The sequence below is a fragment of the Phalangium opilio genome, unplaced genomic scaffold (genome assembly GCF_054372755.1).
Source record: "Phalangium opilio isolate 3A_F unplaced genomic scaffold, DU_Popi_V2 ptg000032l_1, whole genome shotgun sequence".
Lineage (NCBI taxonomy): Eukaryota > Metazoa > Arthropoda > Arachnida > Opiliones > Phalangiidae > Phalangium > Phalangium opilio.
Genome location: NW_028324159.1, coordinates 3,902,883 through 3,923,278, shown reverse-complemented (window position 1 = coordinate 3,923,278; position 20,396 = coordinate 3,902,883). Strand labels below are relative to the sequence as shown.

General features: G+C 35.9%; 2 protein-coding genes across 2 annotated transcripts; one reads left to right on the top strand and one right to left on the bottom strand.

Moving 5' to 3' along the window:
- The first annotated feature begins 4,042 nt into the window (after positions 1-4,042).
- LOC149685320 (uncharacterized) lies at positions 4,043-8,511 on the top strand. Its single transcript, XM_089871005.1, has 6 exons — positions 4,043-4,084; positions 5,227-5,230; positions 5,291-5,320; positions 6,516-6,776; positions 7,101-7,292; positions 7,379-8,511. Exons 1-6 carry the CDS (start codon positions 4,043-4,045, stop codon positions 8,509-8,511), a joined length of 1,662 nt encoding a protein of 553 aa, XP_089727131.1.
- Positions 8,512-17,334: 8,823 nt separating this feature from the next.
- On the bottom strand, positions 17,335-17,760 carry LOC149685319 (uncharacterized). Its single transcript, XM_089871004.1, has 2 exons — positions 17,670-17,760; positions 17,335-17,609 (listed from the first exon to the last, which is right to left on the bottom strand). The coding sequence occupies exons 1-2, from the start codon at positions 17,758-17,760 to the stop codon at positions 17,377-17,379; spliced, it is 324 nt and encodes a 107-aa protein (XP_089727130.1). The 3' UTR covers positions 17,335-17,376.
- Between the last annotated feature and the right edge of the window lie 2,636 nt (positions 17,761-20,396).

Here is a 20,396-nt window from a genome sequence, read left to right as displayed (position 1 = left end):
AGATGCTTTCGACTTTCGAGAGAGCATGACGGGAATCTCGAATAGCTTTTATCAAATTACAGGACCGTCTGTATTTAGCTCTGTTAGCCTCAGTTGGCTTAGATTTAAAAGGTTTGTATAAATTTCTTTTCACATTAGCAAGGTGAACAATATCACCGGAAATCCATGGCTGCCGAAATCTCTTTGAATATACCGTCCTTGAAGGAACACTGTCCTTAAAACAAGACCAAAACAGTTGTAACCAAAAGTCCCATGTTTCATTAATGTCCCCGCTAAACGCTAAATGCCACGGGGCCATTCAAGCCCATCACATCAGTGCGACTAAACTGTAGAACTTCCGTAGAAGAGCTTCTTGGCGTTGCACGTTCACAAGCGATTAGACCAGTCACCGCATCATGATCACAACCAGGAAGATAATCGATTGTTTTAACTTCCTTAATGAAGCGACGTTCGTTAATATAAACCAAGTCAAGAGTATTGCCAAGTCTAGTGCTATCAGAGACTATTTGGGTTAAACCGAGATTGGATACGCATTCATAAAACTCCAACGAGGGAAGACTATCAGGGACAGGTCTATTAACACCAAGGCATGCCATGTTGAAGTCACCGAACAAGACAAAGATATCATGACTGTTAATAATATCTGTTATCTCACTGAGTACAGAACATAAACTCAACATGTTTTCTTGGGTAACCGGAGGGGGGACATAAACGCAACCAAAGAGAATTGATCTTGAGTCGCATTTAGCGGACGAAAAAACGACTTCGAGACGTTTGACAGTGGCAGTCTTATATAGTTCATTATCAATGACAGTCTCGACAGGCGAGTGATTTTGGCTAATAGCCAAAAGAACTCCACCACCCCTAGTTTCAAGATCATTACGAAACACCACATAATCTTCAGTAAAGAACTCAGTACTAGAAATATCTGCACTAAGCTATGTCTCAGTAAGTCCAATAACATCGGGTAAGTTCCGTTCCACAAAAACCGATAAGTCAAGAAATTTATTTTTTAAACTTCATACATTCGCCACATGGAAAGATATCAGCAATCTTGAGCTCTTTGTACTTCTGTCAGCGTTAATATTGAGAGACCTCTTATCTTTATCGCTAGAGGTAAATTCAGTGAAAAAAGAGTCATTCAAATTAGGTAAACCTCAATTTAAACACACGAAGCCAGAGCCCTCAAAATGAAGAAATTTTTTTAAAACATTCGAATAAACACACTTGACGTGAAAGTCGAGATCACACACACTGCAGCGAAAACGTTTCTGAGGCTTACGAAAAGACTTGAGGCAGACTTTTCAACGACTCTTAAGATTAGGTCCCGGATTCACCTCAATATCACCCGATAAAATCAAAATAATGGAGACAAAAGTTAACTTCTGCATAGAGGCTTAATAGTCAAAGGTTTACTTTTAACAAAGTGATGGCCATTGAAAGTAACGACATCAACGATGTAGCTGAAATGCGAAACGCCGGAATAGCACGTTCACACGCAAGAGAATTAACTGAGCCTTTGAGGGAAAAAAACGGTAAAATAAACATTAACGCAATACGCACTCCGAGGAGATCCGTACCGCGTTTCGTCATATTGATAAGATAACGATAATCAGAGCTAGTGTAAGAAATGTAACGGTTTCATTAAGAATAATATGGATTCCAGATGTATAAATTGCAAAACTTTTGCAAAATGTCAACTTGCAAAGGAAAAAAGATTGAAGTTAAAAGTTTTAAAAAGTACCAGGCATTTTCAGAGTATGCCTAGGAATGAATAAGTAGCCGCTTTGAAAGTAAACAAGTTGGGAAAACCAAAATATTACCTCTCCGAGTCAAGAGGAGGCCTACTTACAAACTTATTTAATCAGATATGGAAATTTTTCTTTTTTTAAGAACAAATACTGAAGTTCATTTTATGAAATATTAAAGAGGTATACAAAGCATAGCGAATGTACTGTAAATCAGACGACATTTTACATCCAATAAGGATATACTTGTACACATTAAAATCATCCGATGGGGAAAAACGGGAAATAAAGAGATAAAACTTTGGAGGGATATTACTTTTACGTGTTTGTAGAGGCCCAAATTTTCTGCTCCTCAACTGTATACCCTCTATGTTCAAAACCAGATTCACAACAGGGTTGCAGTGTAAACATGACACTTCTAACAGCGCTGAGCTCTGCTGAACGCGGCCTAGATTTTCACCATGATGCTCTATTCAATTATAAAATCTAAGCCTGATTATTTAAAAGTGTATTTAACTTTCGGCTCACTCTGAACCGTTAATGTCTCTGCATTACAGAAACGAAAACCAAACCCAAGCGTTTACTTTTTAATTCACTAGGCCTATTGACAAATAAAAGTCCATTAGGCCGACATAGTAGCGTTCTTCTCGTTATCAATAACGAAAGAATTATGATATAAACAGATGTAGTATAGCTTAAGTAATATATAAACATCCATTTCAAATAATAATATAAAAAAATATTCTTGGGATATCAAAATGAAACAGAGGATTAAAGCTACAAAAGTACTAAATGCATCGTAATTACGAAAAAGATTTCCACATATTCACTTTATATTATGGAAAAAGTGAATATTAACACATCAAAACAAAGCGAACTGTTAACGCGGCGCACTAGTGTGAAAACGGACAGACACACAAAGACAAAAAATAGACTGCTTTTTAACTTTTCCGTATTAATTTTGAATTGAGAAACAAGATTATCTTAAATATTAAAATAAATATAATTAATATTTAGTATTTTCTTCGTTAGTTGTTCGCCTTATTGAGCGTTACATCGTTTTAAAAAAGAATAATTAAACAACCTTGAGAGACTTGACTATTATTGACGTTTGAAATGAAGCATCCTCCTGTTGCTTCGCCTTGCTCAAATAGGTAGTATATAAAGGATTCGAATCGCAGCTGTAGATAAGAACATCGCAATTGCGTGAACCTTGGAGGAAGACCCCTCCATTGGAAGGCTAGACGTTTCTCGTAACCCTAGCCGATCGCCGCGTATGTCTTAACCTTAAGGATGATGATGGAGTAGAAGCCAGGTGTACAGACTGGTGTCCATGTGGGATGGACAAAAACAAAGACCAGAAGATGGTGGTGTTAGAAGCCAGGTATAGACTAGTGTCTATGTGGGATGGACAAAAACAAAGACCAGAAGATGGTGGTGTTAGAAGCCAGGTGTACAGACTGGTGTCCATGTGGAATGGACAAAGAGTAGAAGATGGTGGTGTTTAGAAGCCAGCAAGTACAGACTGGTGTCCATGTGGAATGGGCGAAAGACTAGAAGATGGTGGTGTTTAGAAGTCAGTAAGTTCAGACTGGTGTACATGTGGGGTGGACAAATGAACAGAGTTGTTAGACAGGCAATGGAGTAATAGCCTGTAAGTGGAATACAATTTCCGGGACTGTAAATGCGGTCTGGAAATTGAATACACGTTTGCTCCGATTTGGAAACTGCGAACGCGGTCACGTGGGTGTAACAACGGACAGACAGACACACAGATACACAGACAGACAGACACACAGACACGTCGAAATTAGAACCTCTCCGTGACATACGTCACTCGGAGAGGTAAAAACCGTTAGAATTGAATGCAAAACCAGCAAATACAACAGTTGAAGAGAGTTATAAAAACTCTGAAGCTTTCCCTTTCAGACAAACCAAATATTTTGTTCAGTGAGTCAATTGACGATGATTAATTTTGCTCAAAAGAGAACTTAAGAACAACAAATGAAGAAAAAACAGCGAAAGCCCAAAATGTGACATCCTGCCGTTATCAAATGGTGTCTATATCTGAGAGCGAAATCACCATCAGCCTATGAAACTCTCCGAGAAGTTGTTCCTCTGCCAGCTCCAAGGACACTTTGGAAATATGGGTCTTTATATTTTTAGCCTAAGAAGTTTAAGTTCTTATTGCAACCCATTCGGCTTAATTTGTGGAGTTTTATTTGAAGAAACTTTCAAATAATTTTAAATGAGCCCTAGAAGTTCAACTTCGTCTTTGATTACTGTAATTCTTCATGCTTTCGCCCGTTGACACCAGAGAGCCAAAAAATCCCATGGTAAGCTACGCCTGGGATTTTCGAAACAGGCTATCAGAGAGAATTTATAATGGGGAGTGAAAGCTCTTGTCCTTGACAGTGCTAAATACAATGTAGCTCAAACAAGTACGCTGCGACGCTAAAACTAACCTGGGAAATTTCCGGTCACATGACACTCCTTTAATTTTAAAGTTTGCCCTCAATCACTATTGGTTGTACAATTACCCAATAAGGGTTCACGATTTCGAGTGCAACTGGCGCCATCAAAGAGGAGAGAAAGAGGGAGAGAGAATCAGTATAGGCAGGCGGGATCCATGCGTGGTGAAAACGGGGGTAAATCTACGGTACACCGCGGCACCTGAGCGCAGTTTTCGCGAGGACAGTTGGCATAGGGGATGACAGAGATAAGGCGAGGAGGTCAATCCCCCCATGCGCAAAGGATGTGCATCCTAAAACTAAACGTACCGAAAATTGTTTTTACTGCCCCCCTATTGTCCCATTTTTCGGCGGATTTTATAAAGCGCGTTTATCTCTCTCTCTCTCTCCTCTTTGCCGCCATTTGGAGTTTTTTAAGTCAGACGTTTCCCTTTCCCTAAAACGTACTGTCCATCTCCTCTAGAGACCATTCCGCAACATTCTAGAACCACCCTAGAGGGAGGGGCCACAAAATATTATACCGGAAATAGACCTGGCCAGTTTTGTTGATCACGTAATTTTTGAGCTACATAATTTTCCTCAGTTTCCACTCCCTATTATAAATTCTCTCTGATGCTATACGAGCTGCACTATTGCACTTTGAACTTAATGTATGATAACTATGTCACTTTGTTATAGCCGATTTTGGGCGGTTTTCGACATATATTGGCTATATTCATAAAATAAGCAACAATTTACATTGTGAAAAGGACTTTATTTATGCACATTTTTTAGCACAACATATTTTTGAAGTGATGGTTTGACATGAGGAATATATAAGCTTTCTTGGTGGTAGTAATAGAAAAATATTTTCAATCATGTTGGCTAGATTTGTTTGAATTAAGCTATGTCGAAGTTAAACTGAAATATAGGTTTTGCCACGAGAGGAGACACGCGCTTTAGAACAGCGTATTTCTGAAAACGACGGATTTTCTCATTTCGCTTGAGTTTCCTTTACAATTTTGAAGACTGGTGAGTGCTTTTTAATTGCTTCTGTTTATAGGACTTCAATTTGAATTTTTTATTTCATAGATAGTGGATACCAAAAAAGACCTTGCAAAGGTGAGTCTATTATTACTTAGCATTTATTACCATGTTTAATCGAGGGGCCACTCACACAGTGTACTCGGTGTTAAGCCGTATAGAGTAATTTCGGTAGAGAGGGGAGTGAACTGTGTATCCTCAACTTTGGGGACAACTTTGCAATAGAGAATAATATTCGCCCCCGGAATATGGGATATCACTATAAAGTGTACTCGGTGTAAAAGCCGTAGAGAGTATTTTCGGTAGAGAGGGGAGTGAACTGTGTATCCCCAACGTTCGGGACAACTTGAACTTAGCAATAGAGAATACTATTCGCCACCGGAAGGTGGGATATCACTAAAGTATGAGATAGAGGGTTATCAAGTTTGCCATATACATTATTTTCAGACTGGGAGGATTGATACCATTTACACCAGGAGGCGAGGCTACTTGGTACTGCAGTTTTTCCACCAAATAGCCTGGCCTCCTGGTGTAAATGGTAACAATCCTCCCAGTCTGAAAATTATGTATTCAGGAAAGCAATTACTCTGTTTTTAAATGTGCTAATGGGAATACGCGGTAAAAATAAATCCCCAACCTAGACAGTAATAAAACGATCAGCCATAATCTGCAATCAGTGTCTAGGGATTCTGAGGATTATTAGCCTGTTGGAATAATATATTTTTTGAGGGCGCATAAATTAAATTCCCATAGCTTTAATACACATTAGTCTGTTTTGAAGCGAGGCGTCAGCCGTTTCCGCTGAAATATCGTCGCCAGATGTCTCTATGACCGTAGCGCGCGATTTTTCAAACGCATCAAAATGATTCAAAAGACTCTGAATCAAGAAATTTGAAAAACTATCGCGAAAGTGATTGTGTTAAATATATAAAATGGAATTTTTGTTAATTATAATTTTTTAGCGTCAATTTTACTCACAGAGTTATCCTTACTCCGTTTATTGCTCTGGGGTGCTCTCCATTTATTTCAAGTTTAAATCTCTTAGCTCAACTAGAGCGACTAAAACGTTTTCCGAGGCAATCGGTTCTATTTTCACAAACTAAATAAGATTTTACATAATGGGAACAAAAGTTAATATTTAATTTTTCTATTTTTTTTCATTTAAATTCTAGTTTTTTACCACCGTTTGTGATGGATCTGGAAGATTTTTTCCAGTGTTCTGTGTGCCCATTTTTTACCCAACAAAAATTTCTTTATGATAAACATATGTTAGGTAAACATAGAAATCGAATTGATTGTAAATATCACTGCACAAATTGCAAGGCCACCTTCAAGAATTATAGTTCATTAAGAAGCCATAAACGAAGGAAGAGCCATAATGACCGAGAAGAAAATTTAGATGATAACACTGTGGTGGAAAATAGTTTTCCAGATTTAGAAGATAATAGTGACACTGAGATAGACATCTTGGCCTCAAAGCAAACTTTTATAGAAGCAGCCTATATACTAAAGTTGAAGGAAAGCTTCAAATTAAGTGATAATCAGATATCTTGAAGCCACTAAGGCCCTTCTGGATCATTAAAAAGAGGTTGACAAAGAACATGCACCCATCCAATATCTTGAGACCACACACAAACAAAACGCATTCTTTAAATCCAAAATGAATTATATTCCCCCGGAGTCAGTAGTTTTGGGGAAGAGGGATCACACAAAGAGTTCAAATTCAAAATCAACAGTTTTTCGCAAAGATGTCATTGGATATTATGTTCCATTCGATAAAGCATTGGAAGCTCTTCTTACAATGCCAGAAACATTCCCCCAGAATTTCGGTCAAAGCTAACCAATATTAATTTATTAGCTGTAGCTAAACAAAAAGATGTTAAGGAATTTGGGTCAGAGAAACTTATAAATAATTTTAAAGAGAGTTTAAAACAGTTAGAAAATGGGAAAGCGTTTTATGTTAATGGTGAAAATAGAATGATCAAGGGCAAACTCGCGTACGTAATGGGTGATACCCTCGCAGCTCAAGAACTTGGTGGCTTTAAAGAAGGTGTAGGGGGGCATTTAGATTCTGTAGAACATGCGAGATAACCAAACCAGATATAGCAAAGTCATTCCTCCACTCTGATTTTCTAGAGAGAGACGAATTAGAACACAAAAATAGGTGCCTCTCCTTAAAAAACTGTTCAAAGCAAGCAAAACTTTATTGGTCGAAGCAATATGGTGTCAATAAAGAAAGCCCATTGTATGGAATTCCAGGATTTTTAGTTACAAAACAATTACTTCATGATCCTATGCACATGCTTTTAGAAGGGGTTGTTAAATTCGAAATCAGGCTTATGTTAAAAGAATTTATGTATCAGAAAAAATACTTTAGTCTTGAAGAATTAAACTACAAAATTCAGAGCTTCGCTTATGGGAAAGACGAAATTTCCGTTAAGCTGGCGATAATTGAAAACGGTCATTTAGAGAAAGAGCTCAAACAAACTGCGTCAGCCATGAAAACTCTGTTGTTCAATATGCCGTTATACATCGGTGATAAAATTCCTGAAAGTGACTTGCATTGGGAAAATTTTATTTTACTGCTAAAAATAACATTACTGTCTTTGTCATCAGTCGTGAATCGCGATACTATATTCAATTTAAAGTTCTTAGTAGCAGCGCATGGAGAAAATTTCAAAGCTTTGTACCCTGACAACACGATAACACCAAAAATTTATTACTTGAATCATTTTCCAGAACAAATGGAAAGATTTGGACCACTTAGGCATCATTGGTGTATGAGGTCTGAGGCAAAACATTCACAGTTTAAAAATACAAATTGGCGATGTTTCAAGTCTGTGCCAAAAACAATGGCACTGCGGCATCAAAGATGGTTGTGTCTACAACAGAACGATGGTGCTGGTGGCAAAGCCCAAAATTTCATATATGAAGGTGATTCGATCAAAGAAGGTTACGAAGAATTTATGGAGGAAGAATTAAGAGGACAGCTTTTGGAACTAGAAATTCTGGTTTTGCCTCAAATGAAAGTTCTTGTAAGCCCGGAAGTCAGAGTGCTAGGACAAAACTACAGGAAAAACACAATACTGCTTAAACGTTTTTCTCAAGAGGATGGTCCCATATTCCTGATAATCGATAAAATGCTGTGCATACATGGAAAGACCTACGCGGTTTGCATCTATCTAGACATTATGTTCTACGATGAGCACTTGGCACGATATATACTAGAACAAGATGACCCAGTCATATTACTTTTTACCGCCTTCTAGTGACAAGAATTAGTATTACTATATACATTATAAGATGACCCTAGCTAATTTAGAATTTCGGGGTTTTTTCATTGTATATAAAATAGCATTCCTATTATGAATAAAATCAGTCTAGTAATAAACTACAGTAACTTACTCATTAGGTTCATTTTAAACTTAACCTACAGAACTTTATCTTAATAAAATTACAGAATAATATTTATTAAACTAGGGTTGGTACTGGTAAATGTGAACGATTCTATTTTTTCTTTAAAATTGTGTAGCTAATTTTTGGGCGGCTTAAATTCCTTTTAAAAGGGCTCTATTTGTAGATATAAGCTTAAGCAAGAGTTAAAATAATCCCACGATAAAAAACCTTTAATCGTTAGATAGATCACGTTTTTCACTATAAAATTGATATTAATATCTGTGGTTTCGATTCGGAATTCGATTTTATAAATAGAGTTGGAAAAAACCAAGTAAAAATTGCAAATGTTTCAAGGTTAATTTGAATCCTTTTTAAGCTATTTTACTAAAAAATAAAAAGTAAAAGTGGTGTAAGGAATCTACGTTCCGATAATATTAACTTTAAAATACATCATTGACCCAAAAAAGACTCAAATTTCGCGCCATTAGTAAGTTTATCAATTTAGCGGTAAGAGGGCGGTAGCTACCACTACTTATTGGGCGGGAAAGCGAGAAAACGAGACAGCTGTTATGCGAGGTATCGAAATAAATAGGACTTCTCAACAAATTATTGAACATTTTGACTCGGGTATTGTTTTAACTATATTATCCTATTATCACATATCACATCTGCGTAAACTTTAATCTAGGTGCATGAATTTAGGCCCTACGTAATGGTAGCTCCTTCAGGGTTGCCACGGAATTTTCAGAACCAAATTCCCTGACTTTTCCAGGTTTTCCCTGACCTTTTAGGCCGAAAGTGCGAATGTTTACAGCACGTTTTAAGTGCTTATAATTAAATAAACTCTCTACATTAAGTTTTCCCATGTATTTTTTGCACCAAAACAAATAAGAAACATTTTAACTATAAATAACAGTCTAAGAGAGCATTTACTTTACAAAAACAATAGCTGGTTAAATAAAAATCTCTTCATACTCTCGACTAGGAGTAAGAATCTAGCTTTGCATATTGGATAAACTACTGGCTATCTAATTTAGTCCTTGCCTTTTTAAATAACGTAGTCTGCTCTGCTTTCTGTGTGTTGCTGTCTTCTTGCAAATAGGCCTTTTCAAAAAGTCCCCTATACAAAATATGTAGCCGGGGGAAAAAGCAGAGATGGAACGCATTTTACCCCTCCCTAATTTCTGCGCGCGCACCTGTGAAACGTCATTTTTAAAATCGCCTATTGCAATCATGGTGACTAATAAAGTGAATAAAAAAGCTAAATGGATTAGGGGAAAACGTGTTGTCTATTATAAATATATTAAGTACACAATAATTACAATAAAACTACATAAACATAGGTTACTATGGTGCCATTTGAACTGTGGCACCATAGGCAGGACTTCTATCCCAGCAGCACTGCAAGCAGACGCTACCCCGCTTTGTCGCCAAATTAATGATAACGCGCATGCGTGACCGTTAAGCCGATCAAAAAGAAAGTATTCATACTTTACTCTCATTCAGAAGACGGGGGGCAAAGCAAGGAGAGAGAGATATATTTAACCAGCTATTCTAGACATTTTAAAGGATTAATCTAGAGTTTTCTGTGTTGAGAGAGCATGAGGAGAAACTTTCATTACTCTTTCAATAAAGACTTATTCCCAGAAGTTTTACCCACTAAAATCAAATTCCCTGACTTTTCCCTGACCTTTTCGGCCCATTTTTAAATTCCCTGACTTTTCCAGATTTTCCAGGATTTCCAGGTACTGTGGCAACCCTGTCCTTTCCTAGGGCCTTTTTTATTCCTCCCATTTGATTATAATTGTTGTTCACATTTGGGTCCAGTGTTCAGTCACTACCTCCTTCAGTATTTAGTGTCAGGGTGTTTACATTTACCAGCGATTGTTCACATTTGGGGTCCTCTACGGGGATTGGGAAATAGGATATTTTGCAAAATTTAAGAGAGTTAAAAAGCTGAAAACATATAGAATTTTGTCTAAAGAATCATATTTCATATCCTGAAAGTTTCTGGTGTCTAACGTTAGCTCCACGGAAGTTATTCAAAGATTTGCAAAAAGTGTTCATAATTACCAGTACCAACCCTATAGTAACTTCCTCAATCGGTTAGTTTTAAACTTAACTAAACTACATCATTATTTGTAAAGTTATCATAAACTATAGTATCATGATAATATTAATTAAATTAAAGTATAACATTAATTAAATTAAAGTATAACATTAATTAAATTAAAGTAAAACATTAATTAAATTAAAGTAAAACATTAATTAAATTAAAGTATAACATTAATTAAATTAAAGTATAACATTAATTATATTAAAGTATAATATTAATTAAATTAAAGTATAATATTAATTAAATTAAAGTATAATATTAATTAAATTAAAGTATAATATTAATTAAATTAAAGTATAATATTAATTAAATTAAAGTATAATATTAATTAATCTAAAGTAAATTCCTTTACTTGAAACATCATTATTTTATACAATTAACTTACTTGAAACATCATTATTTATAATTATCATTAATCTCACTCGTGAATATACTGTATATTTATTTTAATTAAAATACAGAATAACGTGAACTTTGCCTGCTAATTCGTTTCTCTCTACATTCAAGACAGATAAGGTTTTAGGAAAAGAACTCTAAGCTTCAGACGTGACTTTGAGGCCGATTTAACGTCATATTAACGTGGTAGTGGGCGAATATTTAATTTCTCTCTCTTAGTGCGAAACGCGCCTAGACTCGAGATGGATTTGTCTATCCCAGCATTTATCTTATGAAAGCAATGATCTATATAAGAATTCGGTGGCGCAGTTCTAGCGTGCCGGGTTTCCGAACCGTAGCGTTAACGTTGGTACGTTCGATTCCCCTCGGGGATTTGGAAATTTTCGAAATAAAATAATATAAAGTTTAGCTACCCTAGGTCCATCTGTTCGCGTTTTAGAGCATTATATGAATAAATTTAAATAAATTAACGGGAAAATGGGCGGGGATAGGGCGGGGTTAAGGCTATAATGGGGGAAAAAAGGGGGTAATATAGGGGGAAAGGCACTAAAACAGGGGTAAAAGTGGGGGGTAGTAAATCTTCGGTATAAATGCATTACTTTTTAACGCCATCTATTGCGGTAAAAAGTAAAAACCAAAAATTTGCAAACCAATTATAATTTCAGTGATTGATATGAAATATAAATGGCCACAACCGAGGGGGTAGCCACTACGTGAAGTAGGTGTACATTTGGTTTTGTAATATTTAAAGTATTAAAAAATATCGAAAAGTAATGTGAAGTATATTCGAAATATTGAAATATTGCAAAGTATGGTGTATTAATTGTAATACATGTAATACGAAGAGTATACTGAGAATATGAAGAGAATGATGTAACTATTCGAAGTATTTCGCGAATCGTTACGAATACTAAGAATATCAGTCTAATATTTTATAAAATCGAGAAGTCTCGCAGAATTGTATGTTTCCATCCAATATTATAACGGTGGGAAACAGTATCTCGGATTTTAGTCCGAATTCCCGAACTTTCTCACGGTAGATACCGAGCATATAGCTTTACAGAGTAGGAGATTGGTAAGGCAAGGTTTTCTATTGGCTTAAGCTGTGATCTGACGTTTAGTTGGGGAGTTTCACCCCTTTTCCACCTACACTTTAAACGCCACATATAATGGTAAAAGGATGCTTTAAAGAGAGAGGTGCAAGATGCTTGATTCCTAATTTTATGTTCGGGCGCACATGATCATTAATTCCTGTGATATTTAACATCACTATAAGCTTAAGCTCGCTTGACGTAATAAAGATATGAATACGAAATCATATCTCTATTACATAAAGTGAGCTTGAGCTTACAAACGTATTTTCGCCCTTTACTTAATCTGTCTATTATCTATACGTGTTAAAGGCTTGTAATTTTAGTCTCGATTTAATTCGGTCCTCTTGACTAAGCAATGACACTAGTTTTTGCGAGTTTTTCGGACAAAAAAGTAGCATTGCGCCCATGAGTTCATCGAGAATCTATACTATCGTTTGAATAGATTTTGTGATCAGATCTTAGGCAAGCTCTAACCTAAACCTCATCAGGGTTAATATTAACGGCTAATCTAATCACAACCTAAATTTGGAGCAGGGTAGCTTAAGGGTTAGTTTTTCAAGTTAATAACTAGGTTTTTTTAAAATACGATCCAACTCACATAACTCTTTATTATAACTTGGCTGTAATTATGAGCCCATGAGCGCCTTAGAAAAAAGCCAAAATTTCCATGAAAACACGATCGACGAACCATCAGTTTTTCTACCCAAAAACAAAGATATATTCTACAATACCATAAGAAAGGTTAAACAAGATAGTACGTATTAGATGGAAGTACTATAATATCGAAATATTGCAACTAGTAAGTGTAACGTATAGAGATGTGAGTCGGTAATTTGCCGTCCGTATATTACCAGTAATTTACCAAATACCGATGAAATTACCGTTTTATATCTTACCGCAATTTTACAATGGCAATTTACTGGTAAATAACGGCAATAAATTACCAAACATTTTTATAACGCATTAAAAGTTCATTTTACACATAAATGATCAATTATTTCTGTTTTTCCTTCCAAAATGACTCACCAGACGCTATTCGCTAGTCAGTACTTACAAGGTTTCGCTAATAAATAGTCTTTTAATAAATCTTTAGTTAGAGATCAGATTAGAAAGGCCACTGCTGACGCTTTGGTAGCAAATGCCGCAAATACGTGTAAAACAGCCAAGATAGTGCTCACAATTAAACGTTGTTTAAAGTAACGGATTGTAAGCACGGGAAAATATAAATTACCAAAAATTACCAATTGAGTAGTAGCTTTTGTTTTCCCAAAATTTAAATCGGTAATTTATCGGTAAATTACCCTTTTTAAAAAATACGGTAATTTAACACATCTAGTTATGAATATGACATGAGTTATTTGAACTTTTAAAGTAAATTGTAATAAAGCGTGGTTAATCAATTTTTATTTTCCGCTTGGCAATTTAAGTTGCCGAATTCTCTCACCTGATAGCGCTATTAGCTAGACTTGAGGAATTTGAAATGCTCATTTTCTCGCGTTTGGAATTTTAAATGCTCATTTTCTCGCTTTTGGAATTTTAAATGCTCATTTTCTCGCGCTTGGAATTTTAAATACCCATTTTCGCGCGCGTTTCGGTCCAGCTATCAATGCCATCTCGCAGTAAAATAGGGAGAAAATAAGTCGCGTTTCTTAAAAGTCGCCCCCTTCGAAACTACCGCGCACAGGCCTTGATTAACGTAGGCAACGGACTAAGCAATGACACTAGTTCTTGGGAGTTTTTCGGACGACTATCATAACTATAGAGCCGTGTTTGACTTTTAAACGCGCTACTTGCAAGTTGAATTTACCAAATGAAAAAGCTAATATGGTAAGTTATTTATTATTTCGGGGATGTTCTTGCTCATTGTTTATCCATTTGTGACGAGGCTAGATCACTTTATTCATTTTAATCGGTTAATAAGACTAATCAGATTTATAAAAGATAAAAACTGTAGCATTGCAACCATGAGTTCATCGAGAAACTATACTCTCGTTTGCATAGATTCGCATTGCACCGATTTTGTGATCAGATATTAGGTAAGCTCTAATCTAAACCTCATCAGGGTTAATATTCACGGCTAATCTAATCACAAACTCAGTCTAAACCAAAGCTATGAAATATGGAGCAGGGTTGCTTAAGGGTTGGTTTTTAAGTTAATCAGATGAATGATTTGCCTCGGATAACTATTAATTATAATTGTTATAATTATGAGTCCTTGAGCGCCTTAGAAAAAAAGCCAACATTTCTATAAAAACGTGATCGACGAACCATCAGTTTTTCTAAGACATCCAAAAACAAAGCTATCAATTATTATTCTACAATAATATAGAAAAGGTTTACCAAGATAGTACGTACGTAAGATGGAAGTACTATTGCAAATATTAAGTGTAATGAATACGACATCAGTTATTTGAACTTATAAAGTAAATTATAATAACGCATAGTTTAGAATTATCTAGAAAACTATAACGCATTGAATTAAGTTTTTTAATGTGTAGTACCTTCAGAGTAGGTGTAATCTTGGAAATAATTGGTTGGAAAAGTAAATATATTCGTAGTATAGTGTAATATTTGAAGTTGGAAAAATATTCCAAATATTGTGTAATTTCGAAGTACTCAGTTATATTTAGAAGTATATTCGTAGTTTGAGGAATTACCGTGTAATATCTGGAAGTATATTCGTAGTGTGAGGAATTATCGTGAAATATCTGAAAGTATATTCGTAGTACCGTGTATTATTTGTAATACCAAGAATTTCGTAATATATTCGTAGTACCGAGTAATATTTAGTATGGTGTACGTTGAAAACGCTAATGGCTACCCCCTCGAGGGCGACTATAGACAACTGCATGAGAGGCCAAGAAGTGGGGAAGTTCCATTTGTGACATAGTTTAATCTATTTTGAGCGCATTTAGAGCCCAAATGGATACTAGACGCACAACGCCTATCGCTGCATCTAAATTGCCATTTTATTTGCTGTGTGTACGTTGCCTTAGGTGGGAGCTTCAAAGCTTGGCCAGCGTAAATACTCGGGAAAGAAAGGTAATCGGAGTCCTCATCATAAAGAATTGATTGTGGTGTCTGCCCTTCTCCAGGAGCAAAAGCAATACTTTCAATTCTGAGTAATTGATGGGTCCTTACTCGCAGGAGATTCTAAAACCAACTGCCTCTTTAGCTTCTTATTTGCTGTATATCTCTCTCGACTTCGAGCTTTTTCTCTTTCTCTGTATTCTGGGTTCAAACGAAGCCTTCTCATCTTTTCCGCTGATGTTTCTTTCATATTAGATGCCATTTCTGAACTCTCTCGTATTTGTAAAACCGCCGAGTTTAACAGGCGCAAAGTCTATTTAGATTTCTGACCGTTGAAAATGTCCTAACTTAGTTCATGACTTGTTAGATATCCTGAAAACGCGTAAATAGGCCTAACAAATAATAATATATGACAAAACTACCCGTTCAAAGAAATACTTACTTGAAATTAATTCTGAAAATAACCTATAATTAGTGGTATATTAATAGGCCTAATAAAAAAATGAGAACTATGGTAACAAAATTCAAAACAAATACTTATTTCGAACAATAAGTTTTTAATTGGCATTCACAAAAATCAGAAGAAATCTTCCACAGCCGTTAAACGCAGAGTTCGCAAGAGAACAAAGGAAAGGATGTTCAAAGCAGTGATGCCAGGTGGGAAAAATGAAATTTCCCTTTCTAACCCTTAAAATTTCAATTTTTGGACCAAAATTTCCCTAGTTCAGGGCTGCCAGATTCCGCGCCTAGAACGAAAAGTTTCACTAGTGCCACCGTACGGAAAAAACGCGAAGCTTGATCTAGGGGAAAAACATAAATGGCAGGCCTGAGACCAGTAGCATCAGCGGCAGTGTATGTGACGTTTAAACTGATATTTCAGTGCCAAAAGAAAATTAGTACTCGAAATTTCTTGCAATGAATGAACCACAATTTTCAGAAGAGAATATTTTCAAAAATGGTAAGTGTAGAAAACCTAATCACCCTAATATTAACCAGATTAGTTATGTAAACTCTTAAGCTTTGGTCATAACATGAGTATAAAAATTGGTAATACTGTTTTCGTTTTGTTTATTACCTGTTGCTCTCTCTCTTGTCAAAATTGCTACGAGTATTACATATATTTTCCAAAAGATCCTACTGAAAAAATTCGAAAAGCTATTCAGTCAAACTTTAAGGGAAATGAATTCACACAGTATGGAATTATAAACGAAAAAAACACTTGTTGCTTTAAAAAAAGTCCAATTTAAAAGTACCGAAGATTGGTTTTGAAGTCAACCCTTCTTATCCATTCTTGGGGTGTTCCCCTGACGGTGTAGTCAACGATAATTTGGTCAAAATGAAGTGTCCAGTCATTGGTGAAAAAGGAAACTTGGAAACAGTCCTCAAGAAAACTCCTTACATAATCAAGAAGGACGGAACATTTTCTTTGAAACCCTAACAAATGTATTATGGGCAAGTGCAACTTAGTTTGGCCCTATTAGGTCTTCAAAGTTGTCATTTTAAAATTTATTCTAAACTGTTATTGATGTGCCTAAAGACCAAAAATTTGTTAACAATCTTTTACCAAGATTACAAATTACTTTTTTCAATTACTACATTCCAAATTATTTGAAATGGAATAAAAAGGACGGAATGTAATGGCGCAAATAAGGCTGAAGTGATATTTTTAAGTTCCTTAAAATGTGATTGAATCTTACAAATTTATTAAATAAAATTGTTTTACAAAATTTCGGGAGTCTTGGGTGCATTATTTATTTGCATTTTTTTCACGGGTTTTAACAAGCTTGGGACATATTTTTGAGAAACATTTAAAATTTATCGTTAGCCAAAATTGGTGTTGATAAATTAATAACAGCAGATACCACGGTGATCACTGAACTAGCATAGGGCAATAAATCAAAAGGCCATTTTTTATTTAAACAATTAAAAGCTCTCATTCTACCTATCATTCTCTCAACATGCACTCTCACAGCAGGTATTTTGGAATTTCGCAAAACTTATTCACTTGTAAATTACTTTTTCTTCTTTAGAAAGGGTGGTCATATTAGTTCTAAACCATAATCCCATCTATGAAACCTTCACACATGTCCAATATTTTACTTTCAGACGTTACTTGTTGGTCGGAACATCTTCCACAAAAAGCTTTGCTGACAAATGTTATAACACCGGAAAGTTTCACTTGCATGCAAAGTTGGAGATTGTGAGAGTTGATTCCTTTTTTTCAGTCTTTCCAATCTCCCATTAGCCTTGAACTTTTGTTGATTATGTTTCCTTAACGGGAGTTTTTTGGAAGGAACAGCCAAGGGTCTAAATCTGGGAGGGTAACTTAACTTATCTACAATAATAACTCTTATTATAATTGGTTTTAAATTAATATTATACGCTTAAAACATACCTGAATGTTCATATTTCGGTTGAGGGCTGTAATCCTCTTTTTTAAAATGAAGGGAGCAGACAACCATGGACTTGGTGCGTGGTTTACCCATTTTTTAAAGCTATATCCAATGGTTTCGACAATTTAACGTCGCGCGGAAATTGGTGAAAGCGGACACCACTCATTGTGGCATTATTTTTACACCCATACACCCTGCAGTATTTAACCATTGTTTAATTACGTTTAAATAAACAGCAAAACTGACAAAAACTAGCCTAATTATCGTTGAGCAGATAGTTGAGTTGTTGATTTAATTTCATAATTATCTTTGAGCAATTCAATTTAATTAACTTTAATTAAACCATGAGTATGTTGATTGCGTTTGTCATTAATGGTATTGCCGGAATTAAGTTACATTTAAACACCTGATTAAACTATCTAATCATCGATCATCCGTTAAGCCTTAGACCTTGCAATAGCCAGAGTGCCAGACAACAAACTAGACGGAGTTTGGGTTTGCAGTCTATTTATGACATCTCATGTTGCCCTCTATTGAATCTCTCAACAACTATCGTTAAATTTATTACTTAAATAATATAATTTTTTTTATTATAATAATCATGTTAGCTAATTATAATTATTTAACTTTAGATGAGTATGTTTCATAGCTTTAAATTATTGGGGTTTGGAGTGGTGCATTTGTCGGTCGTAGTTTCCTCGGTAGTTTGTTGAACCGCATCAATCCCCAATCTTTCAGCTAGAATTTCTGCGTCTGCTGGTCCATTTATTTCAGCTGTTTGACTTGCATGCCAAGTTGGAGATTGTGAGAGTTGATTCCTTTTTTTTTTCAGTCTTTCCAGTCTCCCACTAGCCCTGAAATTTTGTTGATCATGTTTCCTTAACGGGAGTTTTTTGGAAGGAACAGCCAAGGGTCTAAGTCTGGGAGGGTAACTTAACTTATCTACAATAATAACTCCTATTATAATTGGTTTTAAATTAAAATTATACGCTTAAAACATACCTGAATGTTCATATTTCGGTTGAAGGCGGTAATCCTCTAATTTAAAATGAAGGGAGCAGACAACCATGGACTTGGTGTGTGGTTTACCCATTTTTAAAATTATATCCCATTGTTTCGACAATTTAACGTCGCGTGGAAATTTACACCCATACACTTGCAGTATTTAACCATTGTTTAATTACGTTTAAATAAACAGCAAAACTGACAAAAAGTTAAAAACTAGCCTAATTATCGTTGAGCAGATAATTGAGTTGTTGATTTAATTTTATAATTATCTTTGAGCAATTCAATTTAATTAACTTTAATTTAACCATGAGTATGTTGATTGCGTTTGTCATTAATGGTATCGCCGGGATTAAGTTACATTTAAACACCTGATTAAACTATCTAATCATCCATCATCCGTTAAGCCTTGGACCTTGCAATAGGAGGCAGAGAGACAACAAAAAACAAACTAGTATTTATGACATCTCATGTTGCCCTCTATTGAATCTCTCAACAACTATCGTTAAATTTATAACTTAAATAATATAATTTTTTTTAAATATAATAATCATATTAGCTAATTATAATTATTTAACTTTAAATGAGTATGTTTCATTGATTTAAATCACATTGCTAGAAATTATTGGCACGCGCTAGGCAGTCATTCTCTCTACTCTCTCTCCTCTCCCACTTACAAAATCCAGCTGCAGCTGGTTGGCGCGCGTCGGGAAGGAGAGGATGGGTGGGGATCCACATATTTCTACCTCTCTCTACTCTACAGTCTAACTTAACTCGGGTTTTGTACTAAGCGAGCGTAGCTTCGTGGTAGCGTCTCGTATGGATTGGGACATCGCAGGTTCGAGGCCCGGCACAGACGGGAAAATAATTTCAATTGAAATTAAATACGTTACGCCACCTATGAGGTGTAACGTGAACTACGGGTGAAATTCGCGGGAAATTTGAAATTTGAAAAGTTTATTTATGACGAATCTCATCAGGTCACACCAAAATCCAGCCAGCCGACCTGCCGACCAGCCAACTGAGGTCAGAACAATCGTTTTCCAGCTCTAAAGAGCGGCAAAACGAAAAAGCTCTAAAGGTTTATTGGAATAGCCGAAACCCTCGCAATTATTTACTTCATTACTAGAATTTGAACGTCTAGGCTCCATTTACCCCCCCCCCCCCCCCACCTTTTCTCGTTAAGGTTTTGCCTATATTATTGAGAATTGAGCGAAATAGGGAATTGTTTTTATTTTGAATTAGTACTTCTACATTCTAATTTTTTGTATTTTTGTAACCGATTTTCCGCTATTTTGTTTTCTACTACAAAAATTGAGGACCAAAACTGTGACGGAATGGCCAAGCCAACCGTGTTGAACTTTGAAAATGGGAGTGGTACGGAACAACCGACCACTTATCCCACAAACGTCCAACCCATTGGGATGGTCCCTACAAAATCGCGAACAAGCTAGACCGCTTGCGATATCAACTAGAAGACCCAGAGACTGGAGAAAAGAAAGGAATAGAGAATATCGCTCATTTAAAGCTGTATTGGTCGAATAAAGATGTCTGCCAACCGGACGGAAGCCAGTCATCCTCAACGTCAAGTAGTTCATCTTCAAGTTCTAAAACGTCACAGTCCGTACCTATACTTCAGGACGCTGGAGTCAGTACTGGTGACGAAAGTCATGAGACTCGACGAGAACGAAGACAACGACTGTTGAGAGACCAAGAAGCGCAAA

Coding starts and splice junctions, on each gene's coding strand:
- LOC149685319 (XM_089871004.1), bottom strand. CDS start 17,760: ATGGGTAAACCACGCACCAAGTCCATGGTTGTCTGCTCCCTTCATTTT. Junction 17,610..17,669: donor ACCGAAATATGAACATTCAG/GTATGTTTTAAG, acceptor TTATTATTGTAG/ATAAGTTAAGTTACCCTCCC.
- LOC149685320 (XM_089871005.1), top strand. CDS start 4,043: ATGCTTTCGCCCGTTGACACCAGAGAGCCAAAAAATCCCATG. Junction 5,321..6,515: donor CCAAAAAAGACCTTGCAAAG/GTGAGTCTATTA, acceptor AACATATGTTAG/GTAAACATAGAAATCGAATT. Junction 7,293..7,378: donor ACTTGGTGGCTTTAAAGAAG/GTGTAGGGGGGC, acceptor CTGATTTTCTAG/AGAGAGACGAATTAGAACAC.